Source organism: Phoenix dactylifera, chromosome 1 (assembly GCF_009389715.1).
Source record: "Phoenix dactylifera cultivar Barhee BC4 chromosome 1, palm_55x_up_171113_PBpolish2nd_filt_p, whole genome shotgun sequence".
Classification (NCBI taxonomy): Eukaryota; Viridiplantae; Streptophyta; class Magnoliopsida; order Arecales; family Arecaceae; genus Phoenix; species Phoenix dactylifera.
This window is the reverse complement of record NC_052392.1, coordinates 28814609-28834720: the sequence shown is the minus strand read 5'-3', so window position 1 is coordinate 28834720 and position 20112 is coordinate 28814609. Positions and strand designations below refer to the sequence as shown.

Below are 20112 nucleotides of genomic sequence, written 5' to 3'. Positions count from 1 at the left end.
TGGGAGCTAGGCTGCATGAGATATATAAAAATAAAAAAAATACAATAGAAAGTTTATTTCTTTTCTCTTTTCAATGGCATTAGAACTCTAAAAGAGTGAAGTCGGCTATATATGGAGGCCCTAGTTGGAGAGAAAATAACTTCCTTACCAAGTAAACTTGAATACATCCTAGTCCGCCTGGCCAACTAATCCTAACCTATCCAAATAGAACCAAATTAACCTCTTAAATTGTATCTAACTTGATTATGTTTGATCATACTCTATCAAATCCTTGCCCAACTAATCTAAAGCCTTCCTAAGCCTATTTTATCCTTCTCAATCCAATTTATCCCAATTGAAGGACCAAATATAGTATATGAACCTAAGTAGCCCCTAAATCTTTTAATTGTATCCAAATTGAGCTTGACATAAATGAAGCATAGGATCGAGCTAAGCCTATATGTCATTGGATCCATTAATATTCTCACCTCATGACCTATACCGCCTTATCATGAGATCATCCAAGGAGAATATTCTTTTACTTATAATGGTGCATCATGATAAAACCATACTCATCCTAACCCACCATCCAATTCTCCTCTTGAGACCACTTGCCAAGTGGCATTTCTTCCATTTTACTATTGCTCTTCTCTTGCCATATATCTATATCCAAACATGCTCTCTCTATCATATCTAATCCTAGTTTCACTAAATGACAAATCCAAGTTTTTCTTCATAATTAACCTAACTTATTTTGGTGTTAAATCCTTGACATGCATTGGCTTAATTTTTAGGCTTCATGTTCGATCTCCAAATATTTCCTAAAAAACTTAAGTAACCCTAGATCTACTCTTAAATCTCATGATATTTATATCAATGCCACCATCAATCTATACCATCGATCAATCTTCTTCTTTTTTACAATATTCTAGCCATCCATCCACCTTTCATATCATCTACCCTTGTGAGGAGGGGAAGATTCAATTAAATTTCTTCATCCAGCTCTCCTTCACTAGTCCTAGTCTTTTCTCTCTCTTCTCTAATCTTTTTTGTTCAAAGAAAAACACTTCAAATGAACATTTCCTCCTTAAATCCCTACAATTCACCTTTTCAATTCTTTCTTAATATCTCTTAGCCAATAGGCCTTTACCACCTTAGATTCTTCATGACCTCTTATATTTCCTAAGATTAAATTATATATAATCACTTCCCTCTCTACAAAATCCTAACTTGTTAAAGAAACACAATTCAAGAAAACACACTCTCCTATCATCTCCTCTCAAATTCATTAGCCAATATAAACCACTAAATCCCCCTCTCATGCCTTAGAATAGTCTAATCATGCAAGCTTTTATTACTAAAATAGTACAGAAACCATAATTACAATTAGAGTTGTATTTTGAAATTTATTTATTTTTCTACAATCTACACTATGTTAAAAAAAGTATTTGCAATGAAAAAAAGTGTTGAGTTGATAGTAATCAATGTGGATATTTTTGGAGACAAAGTATTCACATAATTAATTTAAATTCTCTATTCAAATCCCTTTCTCTCTATCCTAACTACTCTATGACAAACTTATTTCCCCTCTATCTCTATCCTCCTCTCTAATAAGTTTATCCACCTCAAAACTTTATCTCCCATTTTAGTTTTTGTTTTTAATTTTTGTTTACCATTTTATTTTTATTTATTTCATATCATTTACTATTTTTATCTAATCATTTTTCCACATCATGTGTATTACACAAACTTGTATATCGGCAAACTTGTTATTAATTTCTTAGATATAGCTTTACAAAATAAAAACTATAATAGCAAATTTCATTTAATACCAAAATAATAATGTCTAATTTGCTACCTTCTAATATCTATTTTAACTGACCTTCTCTTTTTTAAGATACTAACTCTCTAGATACTTTGAAAGCCTTTGTTTTTTAAAAAATATATTTGTGCATGGTTATACAATCGCATAAGTATTTTGATACCATCTTTTATTTATTTATTCATTTATTCTAGAGATAAGGAAGGAGACATCTCTATATTATAATTACCCAGTTCCAATTTTTAAAAATGCACCAACCAAAAATCAAACTTGGAACCTTAGATTACTAAATAGAGAGGTGTCATCACTAGGGCAAGTCCTGATTCACAATAGTGATACTAAATTTTAATTATAAATTCTGTAAGATACACATTTGGAGCAACATGGTGGTCATGTAATACTACTAGATTAAGAACCTTGGACATCCCAAAGTGTAGAGTACTAGGTAAGGAGGGCCAATTGACCGAGCTAACAACTATTGACGATATTTTAAATTTATTATAATTATTTTTTAGAAATAAAATGAGTAAAATATGAGGAAAAAATAAGATATCAATGGGGCTTATAAAGATATGCCAATTCATTAAGTTTCTATATATGACAAATTAAATGTTTCCCTAAAATGAATATAACAACTCCTCTCATCCCCAGTTCTTAACTTTTGGAGTGATATATAATACTCACTTCTAGAATGTAAAGTATAGACATGACTAACATTTTGTTAAGATCGATATTTTACTTGCATCTCATACTTCCCTCCAAAACTATTGGCACAAATGCCTCTTCAAATAGGGCCTTGCATTTATGATGTATATGACTTAATTTCTTAAATACCACATATAGCATTCACATGCTTCCATTTCAAAAACCTATAACAAGTGGTTATGAAGATCAATTTCATCTTGTTTATTTTAGTATTATTCAAGTCTTTAATTACCTATCATCTTGCATCTTGCAGCCGAAACCCATAGAGTCAGGCTTATTATGATATAGAATTAGACTAATTTTTGGAGAAAATCACCTCATGTATGGCATGATGCTCTAGTTGTTTTATGTCACGCCCCCGACCCGAGTTCACGAATCGGAGGTTGTGTCAACCGCTGCATACTCATAAAAAATCCTCCCCACAAGTATACAAGACATCTCAATATGATATCATAAATATACAGTTAAATAATTTAAATAATAATATGCAAATTTTATTTCAATAACTAACTCAACATTTAAATGTCTCACGATTCTAACAGTATTCTAGGATAGTAAATCAAGTTAAATAAACTCTAATCTAGAATAATTTGTGCCAAAGTTTTATTAGTTTCTCTCCTATATTGAAAATCCTAATCAGGCTAGTTCTCTAAATTTTTTTAAAAAAATCGTATAATAAGCTAAATAACCCAGTAAGCAATGATTACTTTAACTAAATAAAATCAGGCAATCAAATAGATAATAATTTACAAAAAATAAGCATAAATGCTATACTAATATACAAATCAAATCTTTTTTAAAATCTTAAATTATGTTCATAGATTCATTTTTTTCAAATTTTTAATTTATTTTATCGATTCTGAGATATGACTACATCATCCTGTGGCAGGGTTATAACACCGACTAATCTTCTTGCCATGAGATATCCATCATCTTGCAGTAAAGTTCTTCAGGACCGCTGGTCTACGGGTGGTATGTCGCTAATCATCTTGCATACAATCTTAAAAATAAATTATGTACCAACGTATTAGCCCTTATTGGTAGGGTCCTCAACATAGCTAGGTCAAAATTCAAATAGTTCTAGATTTCATATTTCAATTCTAAAATTATGCGATGTCAAAATTAATCAATCATATCTATAATAAGACCATATATCATTATAATATTTCAAAACAATATTCTTCATAATAATATACTATCCATCAAATTCATGCATCATGAATAATCCCACTCAAAAGTCATAAAAATAATAATTTAATAATTACTGATAAATTTAGAAAAAGTGAAATATTACTTACCTTGTTAACAGATCCAATTAATTCCAAAATTTTTTCTCAGAGCCTAATATCTAAAAATTATTTTTTTTATTAAAATTTCATCATAATTATAAAAATTTTGAATTCTAACACTCTCACAGGACCAACCAAACGGGAATGCCCGATATTTCGGTCGGTTCGATCAAGTAAAATTCATCGAATCATGTTCGGAGTAGGATACACATGGTTCAACAAAGATCATGGCGATCAAATCTAATAGTATTTGGCATGGGCTAGGGTGGGGCTGACATGCCACCTAACGACTTTAGATTAGAACCCTTTGTCAAAGTTGAACCAGAATCATGAAAAGAGATACCATGCTAGATCCAATGTCTCTAAAGAAAGTAGAGAGAAACTTTGAGAGAAACAAAAAAGAGAATGGGCGGAAGAGAGAGAAAAGAGAGACGCTTCCTCTCTCTCTAACCAAGGAAGAGAGGAGTGGTTGCTGGTGGAAGATGGGTGGCCTAGGGACCCACGGCCGACCAACTGATGGTTGGTAGTCGGTGGTAGCAGGCGGCCGATGGCGGAAACCCATTCGAAAACAGAGGTCTCTACTCCTTACATTATGTAACCGAGGCTTCCCGATGGTCAGAGCCCCGACCATAGCTGCAAAGCATCATGAAGAATCGCGCAGAGGCCTTGGTGACAAGATCCGTCGGCATCACCAGCTGAAAAGAAGGAATGAAATTAGAAAAATTCAAAAAAAGAGAGGAGAAAATATAGCAACCATTCTTGACGGAAAATTCAGCGATCACTGATCGAAATTAGGGCTTCCAAGGACCACGGAAGAAGGATAGAGAAGCCAATTAAAGGTTGTCGGATTCTTATCTAGCTTCCAGCTACGGTTGGCAGCGGCAACGACGTCGGATGTGGTGAGCATTCGAGGAGAAAAATTAAGGAATTCTGGTGATAGTGTTGATCGAGGACTTGGGCTCTCCGATGTGGTGGAAGAGGGATGAGGGAGGAGCTCTACATAGAGCTTGGTTGCGATCGAAATCCAACCCAGAGTTAGATTCTATTCGACGAATTCGAGAGGAAAAAGACTCTCATCGGGAGTCTTCTTTCCTCCTCACATGTGCCGCTCACATGCATCAATTGGTTGGGCCAAGTCCTTTAGGCCGAATACTCTCGCCAGTCAAACGGACTATGCTTACATACTAGGTATCACATTTCACTCAGACTTGCATTTCATTAGTGAAGTTCTACATAGCTAGCCATAATGCTCTCAAGCATTTCATTAATAAGAAGGAACAAATTTAGAAAAATAATAATCTCTAGGTAATCCTTCCTCATCAATTTTAATTACAAGTCCATAGATTAGCATAGATGACTTTTTGTATGTAGATGTCATCACAATTTGATATACCCTTTTTCAGCCCATTTAACTATTAATATGTCCTCCCTAGTTGCATCTATACATACAACTTGTTCACCTACTCAACCATTCTTCAACCCCCCTTCCCCTAAGTTAGAAACAGTGCTCCATCCCTCACTAAGAAAAGTAAAACAAAACAACAAACAAGAAGGAAAAAGAAAAAGAACGAACCCCCAAAGCTCCAAAGCAGCACCCACGCCGCAAGGATGCTATGTTGGGGTCAAACTCGAAACTGCAAACGGCCGTCTCCGTCGTCACCACAAAGACTGGCCCCGCTGTCTCCTGGTGAACCCGTCCCCGGTCCGCCATTAACGGACGACACGACGCCGTCAATTTCCCCCTGGTCAATTCCAGTCAAAAGCCAAAGAACCCCTGCCCTCCTCTCTCGACCTCGTCCTCCACTCCTTCCCCCCATCTTCTCCTCTGTTTCTCTCTCTCTCGCCCTCCCGGAAGCTCGAAGTCCACCGAAGCTTCCTGAAGCTTCCATGGTGGACGAGCGGCCGAGCTCCGATGCCCCGGCGGGCGAGAAATCCGGTGAGGCCGGCGGCAGCCCGCCGTCGCCGCCTCCTGCGGCGAAGAGCTCCCCGCCGGCCGATCCTGGCCCTCATGCTACTCCCGCCGCGAAGGAATCCGGCTCGGAGTCCGTGGAAGCGCCGGATTCCACGGCTGGGGAGAATCCAGGGGCGGTGGGCGCCGACGGGCGGTCGTTCTCGCAGCTGCTCGCCGGGGCCATGTCATCGCCGGTGGGGAGCCCCCGCTCGACGCCGATCATCGCCGTGCCTGTCGATGCCCTGCGGCTCCCGGTGGTTGCTGTACCTTGCTTCCTGGCCCCTGCCGCGCTGCTCGAGTCGCCGCGATTCTCGGTTGGTGACCCTAATCCTTCCTTCCTTAGTTTTGATCCGATGGTTTCGCTTGTGGTTTTAGCTTTCTTTGTTAGTTTTGTTAGTTTCCGAAATACGCCTTGGGTGTTGCTAATTCTTCGGAGATAATTGCTCCGGTAGTTCTCAGTTGGGTTTTATGCTCTTTAGTAGAATTGGGGGGTTGCCATGAGATAGCAACTGCTTTCTTTACAGGCACTTTTGTTGCTGAAGCTTTCAGTAATAATCTTTGTTTTTTAACCCCTACTATTCCTTAATGTTATGTTCCATTTCTAGGTTTAAAGAGTTTTTTTTTTTTTCATTTCTTTAGCTCAGAAGTTAGGATTCTCACTGTTAAATGGGATCTAAGAGCGTTTGAACCATTCTGCTACGTGGTGTCTAGCAATTAATTTTCACTCAAGAAAAGCATAATATGATATATAGGTTGTAAATGCTGTGTCAGGTCAGGTGGTCTTGGAGAGGTCACCTGCTTTGATGTATCTGCACTTGGAGGAAACTAGTTTGCAGAAATGGAATTCCTTAGAATTCATTGCATACTCGACCACTGGGTGGGAAAATTAGCTTGAATTCTTTGTTTGAAATTGAGCTAAGGAAACTCGATGGAGTAAGTGAGAAATAGGGGGACCGAAGAGGCCATTACTTCCAAAATTCCAAGTTCCTTATGATGAGACTGAAAATCACATTTTTTAAATGGAATTTGATCAGAGACTCCAATTCTAACTGAATTTGCACACAGGTATCCCCTCATCATACCGCTCTCATCCATATATGACAGGTATCTTGTGGATATCTTAGTGAGATATTTAAACTTCACTTTAATTTAAGGAAAATGCTCTGGAGCACCCATTACACGCAAAAAGTTTCTCAGGCCCGCTAATTATGGTTTGGCAACTAAATGATCGACCACTTCCCATGCGGTGCACCAATTCCTGCAAGTTACACCAATCCCCTTGTGCCACATAGCGGAATAACTTTTCAAGTGTACAAAGGTGCCCTTTAGCATTACTGTAATTTTAAAGCCAGCCAAACCCATCTATCTTGAACTGGATTTAAAGATCTACATATGATTAATCAGAATCTGAGAAAAATTATAGAACTGGCAATCAATCTTATAATGACCTACTGAAAAATGCTGCGCCGGACCAAGGGAACTATCGGTGGGATAATAACCTGTGTATGTACCTGAAGGGGCAATTGGTCGTTCAGTTGCAAAAATGGAAACATGTAGCCAGGTCTATCGTCTAATTGATAGATCGTTTGCTTAGTTTTTCTTCTATGCCCTAGAAATCGCTTGGGCCTGTTACATTGATAACTATCATTGTGGATTTCATCTTCCTGTTTATACTCCACATGATCTGTGGGTCTTTGTATTTTACAAATTTGGCATTTGTTTTATATGAAGTATTCGACCATTCTAATTAGCACAAAAGACAACTGGCATAGCTACAATGTTTTGCGAAGAGAAGTTCATTATATTGTGGTTTGGTACCCCTTATTTTACCTAAATTAAGATGACGTGTATAGCTATCTGTTATTTACACCAGTCACTTCTTTCTTTTGAAACTTAGGGGCAATTTGCAATGACCCATCAAGCAGCCCTGGCGACTGTGACAGCTCAAGCACAGATGCAGCTGCAAGCAGCATATCCTTCTTCTTCATCAGAATTAGCGTCAACTTCAGTTTCCCAGCCTATGTTGTCTACAATTAGCCCTGTGCCATTGCAACAGAGGCCTTCAGCAGTCCCTGAGGATAGTGTCTGTACACCAGAGACAGAGCAACTGCCTTCTGTCCAGAAACCTCAATCTGCTCATGTTGTTGTAAAGACAACTACCAGTGATGGGTACAACTGGCGGAAATATGGTCAGAAGCAGGTGAAAAGTAGTGACAGTTTTCGAAGCTACTACAAATGCACAAATACCAATTGTTTAGCTAAGAAGAAGGTCGAGCATTGTCCTGATGGTCGGATTGTTGAAATTATTTACAGAGGCCAACACAACCATGACCCTCCTCAAAAGCCTAGATACTCAAAAGAGAGAGGAGCTCAGTCTGGTGGAACTACTGGAGAGAATGAAAGCTTAGAGCTTCCAAGCAGTGAACTTAATGAATCTGAACCTTCAACATGTAAACCAGAACAGATTTCTGGCAATGAGACCCCTGCACAACAGCTCTACTGTTCAAGTGATTGTGAAGGCGATGCTGGGATTAAGACTGAAGAAGGTATTGGTGAGGAACCGGATCCAAAGCGCAGGCAAGTAGTTAAGATTTCTTGGAGTTTGTTTCTTATACTCTTTTGCAACAAATTTTACGGAAGCTTTTCTTTTCATTGGTGGCAGGCTCAGTGAAAGCACTATGAATTTTTCAACACCAGTACTTAGAACGGTGAGGGAACCCAAAATTGTTGTGCAGACTGCATGTGATGTGGGGCATGGAAGTGATGGCTATAGGTGGCGTAAGTATGGACAGAAAATTGTCAAGGGAAATCCCAATCCCAGGTATTTCTTTTCTCTGTATACCTTTTATGGTTATCTGTATCTTGCATTTATATCAGCCTGGATTGTTATTTCATGGAGATCTCGCCTGTACTCCTTAATAACCTAAGCCTACTCAAATATACAATATTATTGGGACCATAGATACTACAAGGAAAGCTTATTTTTAATTCTTATGAAGTTAAGGGTCTGTTTGGCATTGCTTTTACTCTTTTAAAAAAAAATGGACATCGAGGCAAAAAAAACATGTTTGGTACTATTGTTTTTATTTTCTATTTTTCAAAAGCCATTTTCATTATTTTTAGGAAAAATGAAAGTAAGAAATTCTTGCTTTCACTATTTTCAAATATATGAACTATGTTTTTTATCACCACCACCAACACCACCTCCGCCATCGTCTCCATAACTACCACCGCTGCTGGTGTCATCTTTGCCACCACCATCACTAACATCACCGCTGCCATCATCTCCATCACCATTATTGCCATCACTGCCACCAACGTTTCCACCATCACCATCGCTCTTGCCGCTATCTCCATTGCTACTATTATCATCGCCACCGCTATAATTGTCGTTGTTACCACCCCATCACCTCCATGTTACTATCTCCGCCGCTATGGCCTCTGCCACCCCACCACCATCACTACCACCATAATCGCCGTCACCACTACATTATTGGTGTCCCCACCGTCACCACTACATTATTGGTGTCCCCACCGTCACTACCACTACTGTCGCCACCACCACCATAATACCCTTCACTATCTCTGCCACCACTTTCACTGTCTTTGTCACCATCATCATGTTTATATTTTTAAAAATAATTAACTATATCAAATATGTCTATATTTTTTAAAATTTAAAAAATAAAATAAAATAAAATAATGTTTTCTATTTTTTTTAAAAAAAATGAAAGTGATGTTGAATGGCATCTAAAGCTTTTGTTTACCTATGACATTCTTTCTTCCGTTCAAATAACTATTCTAAACTATTCTTTCTTTCTATTTTTAAAAATAAAAAGTTGAAAGTGATGTTGAATGGCATCTAAAGCTTTTGTTTACCTATGACATTCTTTCTTCCGTTCAAATAACTATTCTAAACTATTTCAAGATGCATTTTCCATTATTAAATATGTTCTTTTATTATGGTGCATGAAGGCACCACTGTCTAACATGTCAGAGTATGTTACTAAAATTAGTTGCTTCCTATAAGTGAAATGATTAGATTTTGTTATGGAGTAGATAACTTTTCTTTGTTGGAATAGAGGAAAAAGATCCCTCCCCAAACCGTGCTTGCATTTTTCATTGCACACGGCTTTACCTATGTATAATATAAAATAAAACTTGGGTCCCGAGAAGAAAGTATAATAATTTTGACTACTCAGTTGATTCAACCACTACACTACTGCAATGAGCATTTCAGAATGAAAATTCATGAATTTATCATATATTATGCTCATAACTAAGGTACGTCGTTTCAGTACTGGGCCCTATACTGGTGCAATTTTATCACTATATTGGTATGCCCATACTATTCGATTTGGTAAAGTATGACGCCCCATGCTCAACTATTTTATTGTATGCTTGTGTTGCACCATTGACATATGATATGCATAAGGTGGTATAGGCATAGTCATTAAGCCCAGAGCAGAGGTCGACCCATCCAACTAGGCACTAGTTCATTAAAAAATAGACAATGTGAGAATACTATGCATAATTATTGAGAAATTTTTTTATTTTGCAAAATTTTTCTTTAAATCATATGGATTTATATGTTAAACTTTTTTAATTACAACATTAATATGAAATAATCATAAATCATGTTTTTTTTAAAAGAAAAGAAAAGCAAAAGGTATATATAATGTGAGAAAATATTTATAACCTATTTGTATTTAACTGTTTAAATAGTAAAGTTTTGAAAATACCTAATAAAAAAGCTCTCAACCTTTTACTAGTTGACCATTTTTCTCAGTAGTATGGTTCTCCATACATATCTTGCCTAGAATTCATAATTATTTGAACTGTGCAGCCTCTTGTTAGCATCTAGGTACTCACTATCATCCTAATCTCTTGAGGCTTGGCCCATTCAGCTTATCTTGGTAGCTACAAAATTCTTTATAGTTGTTTTACTCTTGATCACCCTCTATAGTCTTACAACTTTTCCTAAACAAAAGCTGAGGCAGCCTTCACAATTCTTCCCTGTGCATCTATATTGTTTTGATAGGTATCGTTAAGTTTTCATTGTAAATATTGCTATACTAGGCAGCTTGTACTGAACTTTATGCAAGAATAGGTGCATTTAAACCTAAATAATATGCATGCTCTTCTTGAAATCAGTTTCTTCTATTGCTTATAAGCCTTTCATCTCCTCTAGGATCAACTGGAGTTCCCTAGAGTTGACCCTCGTCTTATCGCAAAATAATTTTCTGGTCCCTTCACCAGTAAACATGGAAAACAGCTGCACATCATTTTAGCCACTGCCCTGTTTTGACTATATCACCATCTATCAACATTCATTTGAATTTTTTAGGTTCTCAGGATACAGAGAATAATACTTTACAGACAAACTCAAGGACAGTTGAAAAGCCATCCACAATATATCATTAACCATTTCAAATGTGGATGCAGACAGGGTTCAATTTGTGGTGTCCCTTTGTTTCTTATATCAACAACTTAGATTTAGTTATCAAGCATTACTTAAAAAGCACAACTGCGGGTGCTTCTGTCATTCATAAAACCCCAAATGACTTGCACCCATCTCAGCTGCTGGTCCTGAGAACTGATGATGTTCAATGCCAAAAGAACCGCATACTCATCAGTTAATCCAGGTCTCAGATTATGTAGTGAGACCAGTGATGAATATCCCTACTTCTCACCATAATCTTATCTACAGGAACATGGAATTAGGATGGCACTAATTCTACCCCTTACATCACCTCCATAGCTGACAAAATCCTACAATTTCCATCATTATTGGAGATAAAAGATCTCTGGCATATCATAAGTCTTATGATGATCAACCTTCGAATAACACTCCTCATGGCTCACCTTCGCAGTGTAACCTGGAAACTTCAAATGTACGTTCTCTACTGTGTCAAACAAGGTTCGTTGTCTTGGTACCGGACTTCATACCGGTGCCACACTAGCACAATATCGATATGGTATAGTACGAAGTTTTTTTGGCATACCAAGTATCGGTACACCACCCATACCGGGTATCTGTACTGAACTGGTATGGTCTGGTATGCCCCGTACCCCCCGGTTTGGGCCGGCACAACGTATCTTGGTGTCAAACATTTGGGATGGATGGACAATGTAAGATGCCAGGGAGATTTGAAACTCCATGACAACTTGCATTTCTTGATTGTACAGATTGTAGTAGCATGCTCAGATTCTTTTTATGCCACTTCTTGTGGCCATGAAGAAAAGTTATCCAGCCTATCATTACATCAGAGATCTTTATTTAGTCCTTGAGATATGTGGCAGCTGGTAAATGTCAACAAACACTTTGATATGCCCCTCTGTATGGTATTCTGAAAGCTGCCATGCAGATTCTCATGGTAACCTGGATAGTTGACTTTAATATTATGTTTCTGGACAACATGATGTGCATGACACTCATTATCTCTTGGGTCAATATCATGCCACCCAAATTATGACAGCCTTCTGAGTTATTATCTCCTTACAAAAATATGAACTATCAAAAATACCCTCAATCTTCAACTATAAAACTAGGAAAAACATTGCCATCAGATTGCAAAAGAGGTGAGGTTGGATTTGCTCAAATTAATCCATGAAGCTGGCTTTATAACTTGAAAGTGAAATGAACAAAATCTCCCCTATGTCTATTCTTGTGACTCGTGATGTTTCCGCCATGTTATTGTCAGCAACTAGCAACTTTCGGTTGTTAACCCTCTAGAAATTTTCAACCTGAGTCGACCACCTTGTAAGTTGCTTTGCTTGAGCTCTTAAGAGTACCTTATGTTTAATTACTTCTCCCTCCTTTACAGTTATTCACCATGCGGACACCACGTAGATTTCACTCTCCGCATATCAGGACATTTGACTCTTTAAAAGACAGCCAATATGTCCTGGAAATTCTACTTTGCAACTGCTATTTCATTTTTTTTTCTCCATATAGTTATCTAACCTCTTCCTCTGATATCATTTAATAATGATACTGGGTTCATTGCATGATTGTAAGTGATATCCATCAAATCCAGGTTACCTATTTTTGCATTTCTACAACTGAAAAAATAAGGATTTTGTGGTACAGAGATCTTATTGTACCCTTCAATTCCTGCAGCTATATAACCACATGCACCTAAACAACTTCAGATGAATCATAAGTAGAGGAGTAGGGGAATTATTTTTCAGGAAATGGTAGAAATGCAAATAGAAGATTTTAGGTGCCACTAATGCAGGCCTAATTTTAGTATTATGTTAGATAAGAATTGTAAGGAGGAATAAATTAAAGTAGGGAGTAAAAGATAAAGAAAATGAAAGGGAAAAAGTTGCAATGGAGATATTTTCTCACTATATCCAACATAAAATCCATTAGTCAATCTCTAAGTTGCCATTCCGACTTATCCTGATGGCTAGTTGCAATTTTTTAGATGTAGATGACAGATAGGCAGCGAGGGGCCCACCTAGTGCATAGGTGCTATGCAAGTGCCTAGGTGGGTGCCCAGAGGTCAAGGAGGACCAAAAATAATATGTTTAAAATGAATAATAAATAAAAGGAGAAGCTGAGAAAGATTTATCATCTAATCAATGAAGATAACTTATTAGATAAAACATAGAAAGTTAATGGGAACTATCAACTGAGAAACATCTCATACTAATTTATAGATCAACCTCATCCTACATGAACTTTACGGCACATGTTAAGGCAGGTACTGGTTAGTCCTGCCTAGATGGACCATTTAGTCAGCTAAGGCAGCTTTTTCAAAACCATGTTGAGCTGTAATGGTGACATCTATATAATTCAAAGTTGGACTATTGCCAAGATGAAAGAAAGAACCAGGACCTTAACTAGCAATTGTGGTGCCATGGTATGATGTGGGCTTGAAGGATCAAGAAATTCTCTCTCATAATTAGGGAGTACTGTGGTCTTTTTTTAACTTGCTGTTGACCTTTTGAATTAGTGTCGGTTTGTTAGACAAGAACTGAGCCTGGTATGAAGCCTAAAAGGCCAGTTGTAGGAAGACCTACATTATTGGCCACAAATTTATGCGCATGAAATCACAAAACAGCACTTTTTGGTTTATCTACACATGAGAAAGTCTAATCAAGAAGGCAGTACTTAATAATGAAGCTGTTTTCACCTTTGGTCCATAAATTGTAAGCCAAGGAGCCACACTGATTGAATCAGGATTTCTCAAACATTGTGAGAGAAAGTGAGAGGATAGACTTTACTCCCCTTTAAATCCCATGGCATATCTTCATGTCCAAAAATAAACCACAAGCCCCAGTACACCTTCTACTTTGAAAATAAAGAATGATATCATGCCTTAAGAAAATTTGTTACTTTAATAACAAAATTTCTTGCAGACTTTAGGGGGCTATGTGGACTTTTATGACCTGACAATCACTAAACCAGGCTCAAAAGAACCAAGGTCTTATATCAGTCACAATTTGAATGAAAACTTAACCAAAATCATAAACCCTATCTTGGCAATCTCAGAACTGCTCTTCAAGCTATGCATTCTTGTGAACCCCTTATTGATCTTTTTTCCCTGAGCATTGCCGAATTTATATGACACCATACAATCTTCCCATCATTATCCATTGGAGGGATTTACCACATCCATATACTTCCAGATATTTTCCAGGTGAGATGCAAGATACACAAGATAGCTGTTCAAGCATGGAATAATGTATTGGAACAACATAGCCCTTCACACCATTAGAGAAAAATTTGGTCATGCCAGTGTTCTGCATTATGATTTGATAATTGACAGTAGGCATTAATAAGCTCAGTAGTATCCAAGAAGATGAGAGTCCAAGAGGTAGGTCACAATATGATGTCCACCATGAGATTACTCCATGTAAATTCATCATTTATTATAGCAACACCACCAATCATGTTTCTTCCAACTCAGAATAAATAATACCTCCTCTCAAGGGGTAATCGGTCACAATATGATGACTGGTTTATGAGCTATAGTCCTCTAACTCTCTCTTGCAAACTCCTCTTTTTTTCTTAACTCCTGGCTAGCAGAATCGTTGTGACAATCAATAGTGATAATGATCCACTACGGTTTTTGCACAAGCAACTTTCAAGAATAACATGTCCTGCTTATTAACATCTAGTACACCACTGTCCCATAATTGACATACCCCACTAAGGCCCCATGATGTCAACCACCGATCAAGCCAATATTCTCCTAAGCTTCTACCTGGTCTTTTATCAACTCTCTACAATTTAAAATCTTTACCTATTCAAGTATGAAGAGATGATTTATAATGGACAACTTGATAATATACAAGGAGTGCGAAGGATGGTGGAAACCTTCATCTTGTGTCTATGACTTGACACTGAATATGTGAGATTGCCTTTATTGTAATGCGTCCTAAAGTCAACAGTGCTTCTCCCTCATATTTGTCCATCATTGGTCGGTCTTTTAAATGCCTTATATCCCAATATATGACCAGTCGAAACTCAACAGCTCACTGGACGGAGTATTTTGGATTATTTAGAAAATATATGAGATGTCATCTTATAAGGTGGCCACCTAAAAATGGTGCATGCAGATGAGAGATCTGCAACCATCCTAAGGGTAATTCAATAATGAATTGATTTGTCAACTGAAGATCCAGTAAAACTAGACCTAGGTTACCTTATCCAAAGTTGTAATTTTACAATGTTTTCCATAGAAGACCAGATCAGACAATCCAATGCTCAATCTGGAGCAAATTGTCAATTGGTTAGGTTGAGGGCTTATAATGTTATGATATGAAAAGCCATCTAGGTTGGGTTCAGGTTAGTTAGAACTTGGAGCCCACTTGCTTGCTCCTATATCAATAGTCATAAAAACCGGACTGAACCGGCCAATCAGACTGGAAAACTGGTGATCCAGAGCCCTGGCCTGTCTGGTTTTCTGATAGAAATTGATTTGCATTGGCCTAGTGGAAACTAGGTTAAACCAACCAGTTTTCTAGAAAAGTGGCAAACCAGGCAGGTTGGGAACCAAGTTGGGTTGGGTGCGGTAAAATTTGAAAGATTCTATTTTAAGATTGTGGAAAACATATTCGAACCATGAACCACTTGAATGTTAAAATCCATTCCAACCACGGAGATCCAGCTTGAAGCTGTTTCACTAGGATGATTCATTCTACTTATTCTATGTCAATATTATTTAAAACGAACTAGGAAATTTCAATAACTAGAAGAAGCAAGAGATAAGAAACCTCACGGTGGCTGTGGGTTAAACTCTTGGCAAGCTCTAAAATGACTACAAAAAAAGATTTAGAGATTTCCTTGAATGTCAAAATTGAGCGTAAGGACGTTGCAGACAAATCTAACAAGGTTTAAGAGATCATCAGTTTCTAAGAGTTGCCTCAAGATAGTTGGAGGCTTGAAGAAGGGATCATGGTCCAGCAAAGACTGAATAAAGGGTTTTGTATCCAAAAATAACCAAACCTGGCAAATGGAGAAGCTAAATATGTTAGACAACAAAGAAGCAAACAAAAGATTTGGTGTGAAAGATGCTAAAACCGAACAGAACCATCCATGTCAAATTGGTGAATCAGATTATTGCATAAAAAATGATCATACTTGAAAGAGGCTTTTGGCAGAATTAAAGTAAAACTTTGCCCAACAAAGACAAATCTGCTGTGCTACACTTGGAAAAGCAAATGCAAATGACACATAGAAAATCAAAAAGATTATGTACTATATGCTAAAGGGCGGCCGAGTGCATGGGGCTCTTGCCATCGCAGGGTCTGGGAGGGTCAGGTGTATGCAGCCTTGCCCCATGTAGAGAAACTATTTTCTTGTTTCAAACCATGACCTCTAGATCAGAGTGGAGCAAACTTAACGTTGCGCCAAAACTTAGATAAAGTTTCTACTGGGAGTAAAATTTCAAGAGCTAAAGGAAAAGACACATAAAATTTAGGTCCAAAAGCGGCTTTTGGATGGACCAATGATGCTTGCTCAAATTTGAACGAAGCATCAAGAGTTAACACAGAATGAAAATGGAAGGCACTAACAAATTGAAACAGCCACAATCATCTCCTCTACTAGTGCAGTAGCAATAGAAATGACCAAAGCAGATACTTTTATTGGCTTCTGTACTCAATTCCACCCCTTGAGGAACTAATGGAATTCTGGTCCTGCACCTGCATTCCAACCACTTCCTAAATCTCTTTAGGAACTCTGCTTCCCTTCTCGTATGCTCAATTCTGCTCCAGTACCCTCTCCTGATTTAGGTAAGTTCTCAGCACTATCACCAGCTGAAGCATAATCCAGATTTTATCTGTTGGAGGTTGGCTTTGCATTCAGGGGCTATATCTGAAGACCTTTTGCTGGTTGGTCAATGGCAAAGACACTGTACCCTACAAGTGGTAGGATGAATGAGTTTGTCACTAATGATTCAAGCACATGGAGGATCATATGGTTATTTACTTAACAGTGAAAACTGGTATAGGATATCTCTCATATGATAGGGAATAAATTTTGGACAAATGTCATGATCCTATGCTCTAATGCCATCTGACTTGAGCAAGTAAATGAAAGTACAATCGGGGTATTAATCCAGATACATACAGCTATAGGAGATCAACCTCTCACAAACAGAATAGCAATCAACTGTATATAATTCACGTATAGACTTATTTAACTCATGAAGGAAATACATGTATAAAGAACACACAAGAACGTGTGCCCTAAAATATATGTCATTTAACTAAATGTAGCATGCTTAGGTGATGGAAGATAAATCCTCTCTCAGAAGTTGAGAAAGAAACAAGATCCAACCAACACGATGTTTTCTGAGTCATCCTTGCATTAGCGTCATGCTTGTCCACACATTTCCTTATGTCTATTGTTGAAGTTTACACTTGATGGAGTTGGATCTGAATCAAGGTTTAGATCTAATTATTCTTTTTTTAATTAAAAAAATGGCTTTTATTTTCAAGTAATTTTGCTGTTTTATTGAGTTTTAGGAGTTAAGGATTGTTGTATTTAAATCTTTCAGGAATTGCCAGGTGTTCTCTAGTTTCTCATGATATTCATGCTCAATTTTGAGGCTTTTTTTTGTAGTGAGGATTTTGAATCCTGTTTTGAGTAGAACTAGTGTCTACAAAGTCCTTATGTCTAGGTTCAGCTAGTCAAGATTTGAAGTCCTTGAAGTTGTGTTTTGGAATGTCATTTTATGTTGGTTCCATGGATGTCACTTTTCTATTTTTAGAATGTCAAAAGTATCTTGTTTCCTTATCTCTTTTTTTCTTTCTTAGGGGACAAAGTTTAAGGCAGCTTAGCTCTTTGAGTCCAGGAAGTCTCATTATGTCCTTCACTATTAAAAGAGGAGAGGGAACAGCGTGAAAACAGTTTTGGTCATAAAAAATTGAATAGATTGAAGTAATTTTCTTCTCTGTTAAGTGTTATGATTCGTCTTCTTCTGTTCTCTATGTGGATTTTTATCTAAAAGCTTTTATTCTCTCTCATATCCTCTTACTTTCTCCACTTTTCACCTGTTCAATTGCTCTCTTTTGCTAATCTAGCTATTTTAAATAGTAAAAATCAGATTTGAAAATTATTCCTGGAATTTAAGTTAATTCTTACGGTCTGATCCTTCCAGGTTGCATTAGCACAATAAATAGAGCAACCCGCTTGAGCAATTTAATTTATTTAATCTTGCCGAGTTTGTGTAGGTGCCAACTCCATGTCCCTTGCTAATCTTGGAGGTAAATTTTTAAGGTTGAGTCTAATCCGACATGCATTTGAAGGGACCTGCACTATAAGATGTTTTTTGAAGCAATTAAGAATGCAATGCTAATTTTAATGGAACAGAAACTTTCAATTGCATACCATGCTTATGAGTTGCTTGATAAAAATGTGACATGACAGTTATCAGGCACCACTAAGCTTATCTCCATGTTCGGACATCAGATAATCACATCTCATATTTGATCATGGAAGTGTAAAATACCTGCGCCACGCACAAGGAAGAATGCTGAACCAGTTAGCCTATAATAGTTTGTATAAAGTACCCTATATCCTTATTTTTTATAGACTGTTCTAAATTTATTCATCAGCCTAAATGTCCATGTGCTTTGTTAATGTTATTGGTGTTAAATGTCATAGTTGGTTACACCACATATTTATGGAGGTAATCAACTAATCATGTTTCAAGATCATTTTGAGATGCTTAAATATGTGATATATGAATCTATGTAATAATTGGTTAGGTAGCAGAAGCTAATAGACATTTAAACTAATGTAGGTTGATGCTTTAGCCTCTCTTTCGTAATTGCTGCTTCTGTCATCTTTTATATGTTTTCTGATCCTACCGTGATATTTTTTCAGAAGCTACTATAGATGCACGCATAATGGATGTCCTGTTCGTAAGCATGTTGAGAGGTCTTCAGATGATGCAAAAGCTATTGTTATAACTTATGAGGGTAAACATAACCATGACCAGCCAACCCCCAAAAATAGCAGCGATTCACCAGCTGCTGCTCTTGTTACTGCTGCAACGGCAGATACTGGTGAACAACTGAATACATCTGATATGTTATTAGATCAAAAACCGTCGAAAGAAACACAAGATGTAGGTGGAGACTTGGATGGTGAGAGAGCAGTAGAGGTTGGAGGTGAAAAGGCATTGGAATCTGCTCAAACCCTTCTAAGCATTGGTTTGAACTCAGCATCCGGGGAGGCCAACAGAACTAATTCTGAGGGTGTGAAACACCCGCTTTTTAGTGAAAATGCTGCAGCAGTACCAGTCCAAAACTCTTGAATCAACAAGTTTGATTAAATTTTGATGTATGTTCTTTATTTGCCGTTATTGTCAACTTCAGTTTTATTTGCTTCTGTATAGTCTGGTAGTGGCATCCCTGATCTAAGATTATAGACATTTCCATCATAGTATTATCAGTTCATAAAGAGCAGACTGATTGCAGTTATTAAGCACGCTTTCCATGCCCGTATAGATTTCCATGCCTGTATACTTGTAATAGAAACCGGATCGATAGGCATGACCAACTTATAAAGACAATTGGTTATTATTAATCATAATAAGTGTGTTGATGGTTAGGACTGTCATGTTTCTTTAAGAGGAGCAAATTATGTCACCATTTTATTTTATTATATTTTCTATTGTTAATTAGATCAGCATGTTTTCTCTCTCTCTCTCTCTCTCTCTCTCCAATTGGATTCATCACAGATCTTCCAGCTTGTAGTGGTCTTCGCTCTTAAAAGTTTCCTAGATCAGCCTTCGGGAATAAACATGTGCCACATAGACTGGAATGAGAAATTGTATCCTGCACTACGTGGCTTTGCACACTGCTAATCACAACCCTCTCCATTTTTGTAGTGGTACATT

At 37.4% G+C, this 20112-nt stretch overlaps 1 protein-coding gene across 1 annotated transcript; it reads left to right on the top strand.

Moving 5' to 3' along the window:
- The first annotated feature begins 5566 nt into the window (after positions 1–5566).
- On the top strand, positions 5567–19832 carry LOC103698690 (probable WRKY transcription factor 4). The gene is made up of 4 exons (XM_008780732.4): positions 5567–6060; positions 7644–8323; positions 8409–8567; positions 19095–19832. Exons 1-4 carry the CDS (start codon positions 5683–5685, stop codon positions 19525–19527), a joined length of 1650 nt encoding a protein of 549 aa, XP_008778954.1. The 5' UTR covers positions 5567–5682; the 3' UTR covers positions 19528–19832.
- The last annotated feature ends 280 nt before the right edge of the window (positions 19833–20112 follow it).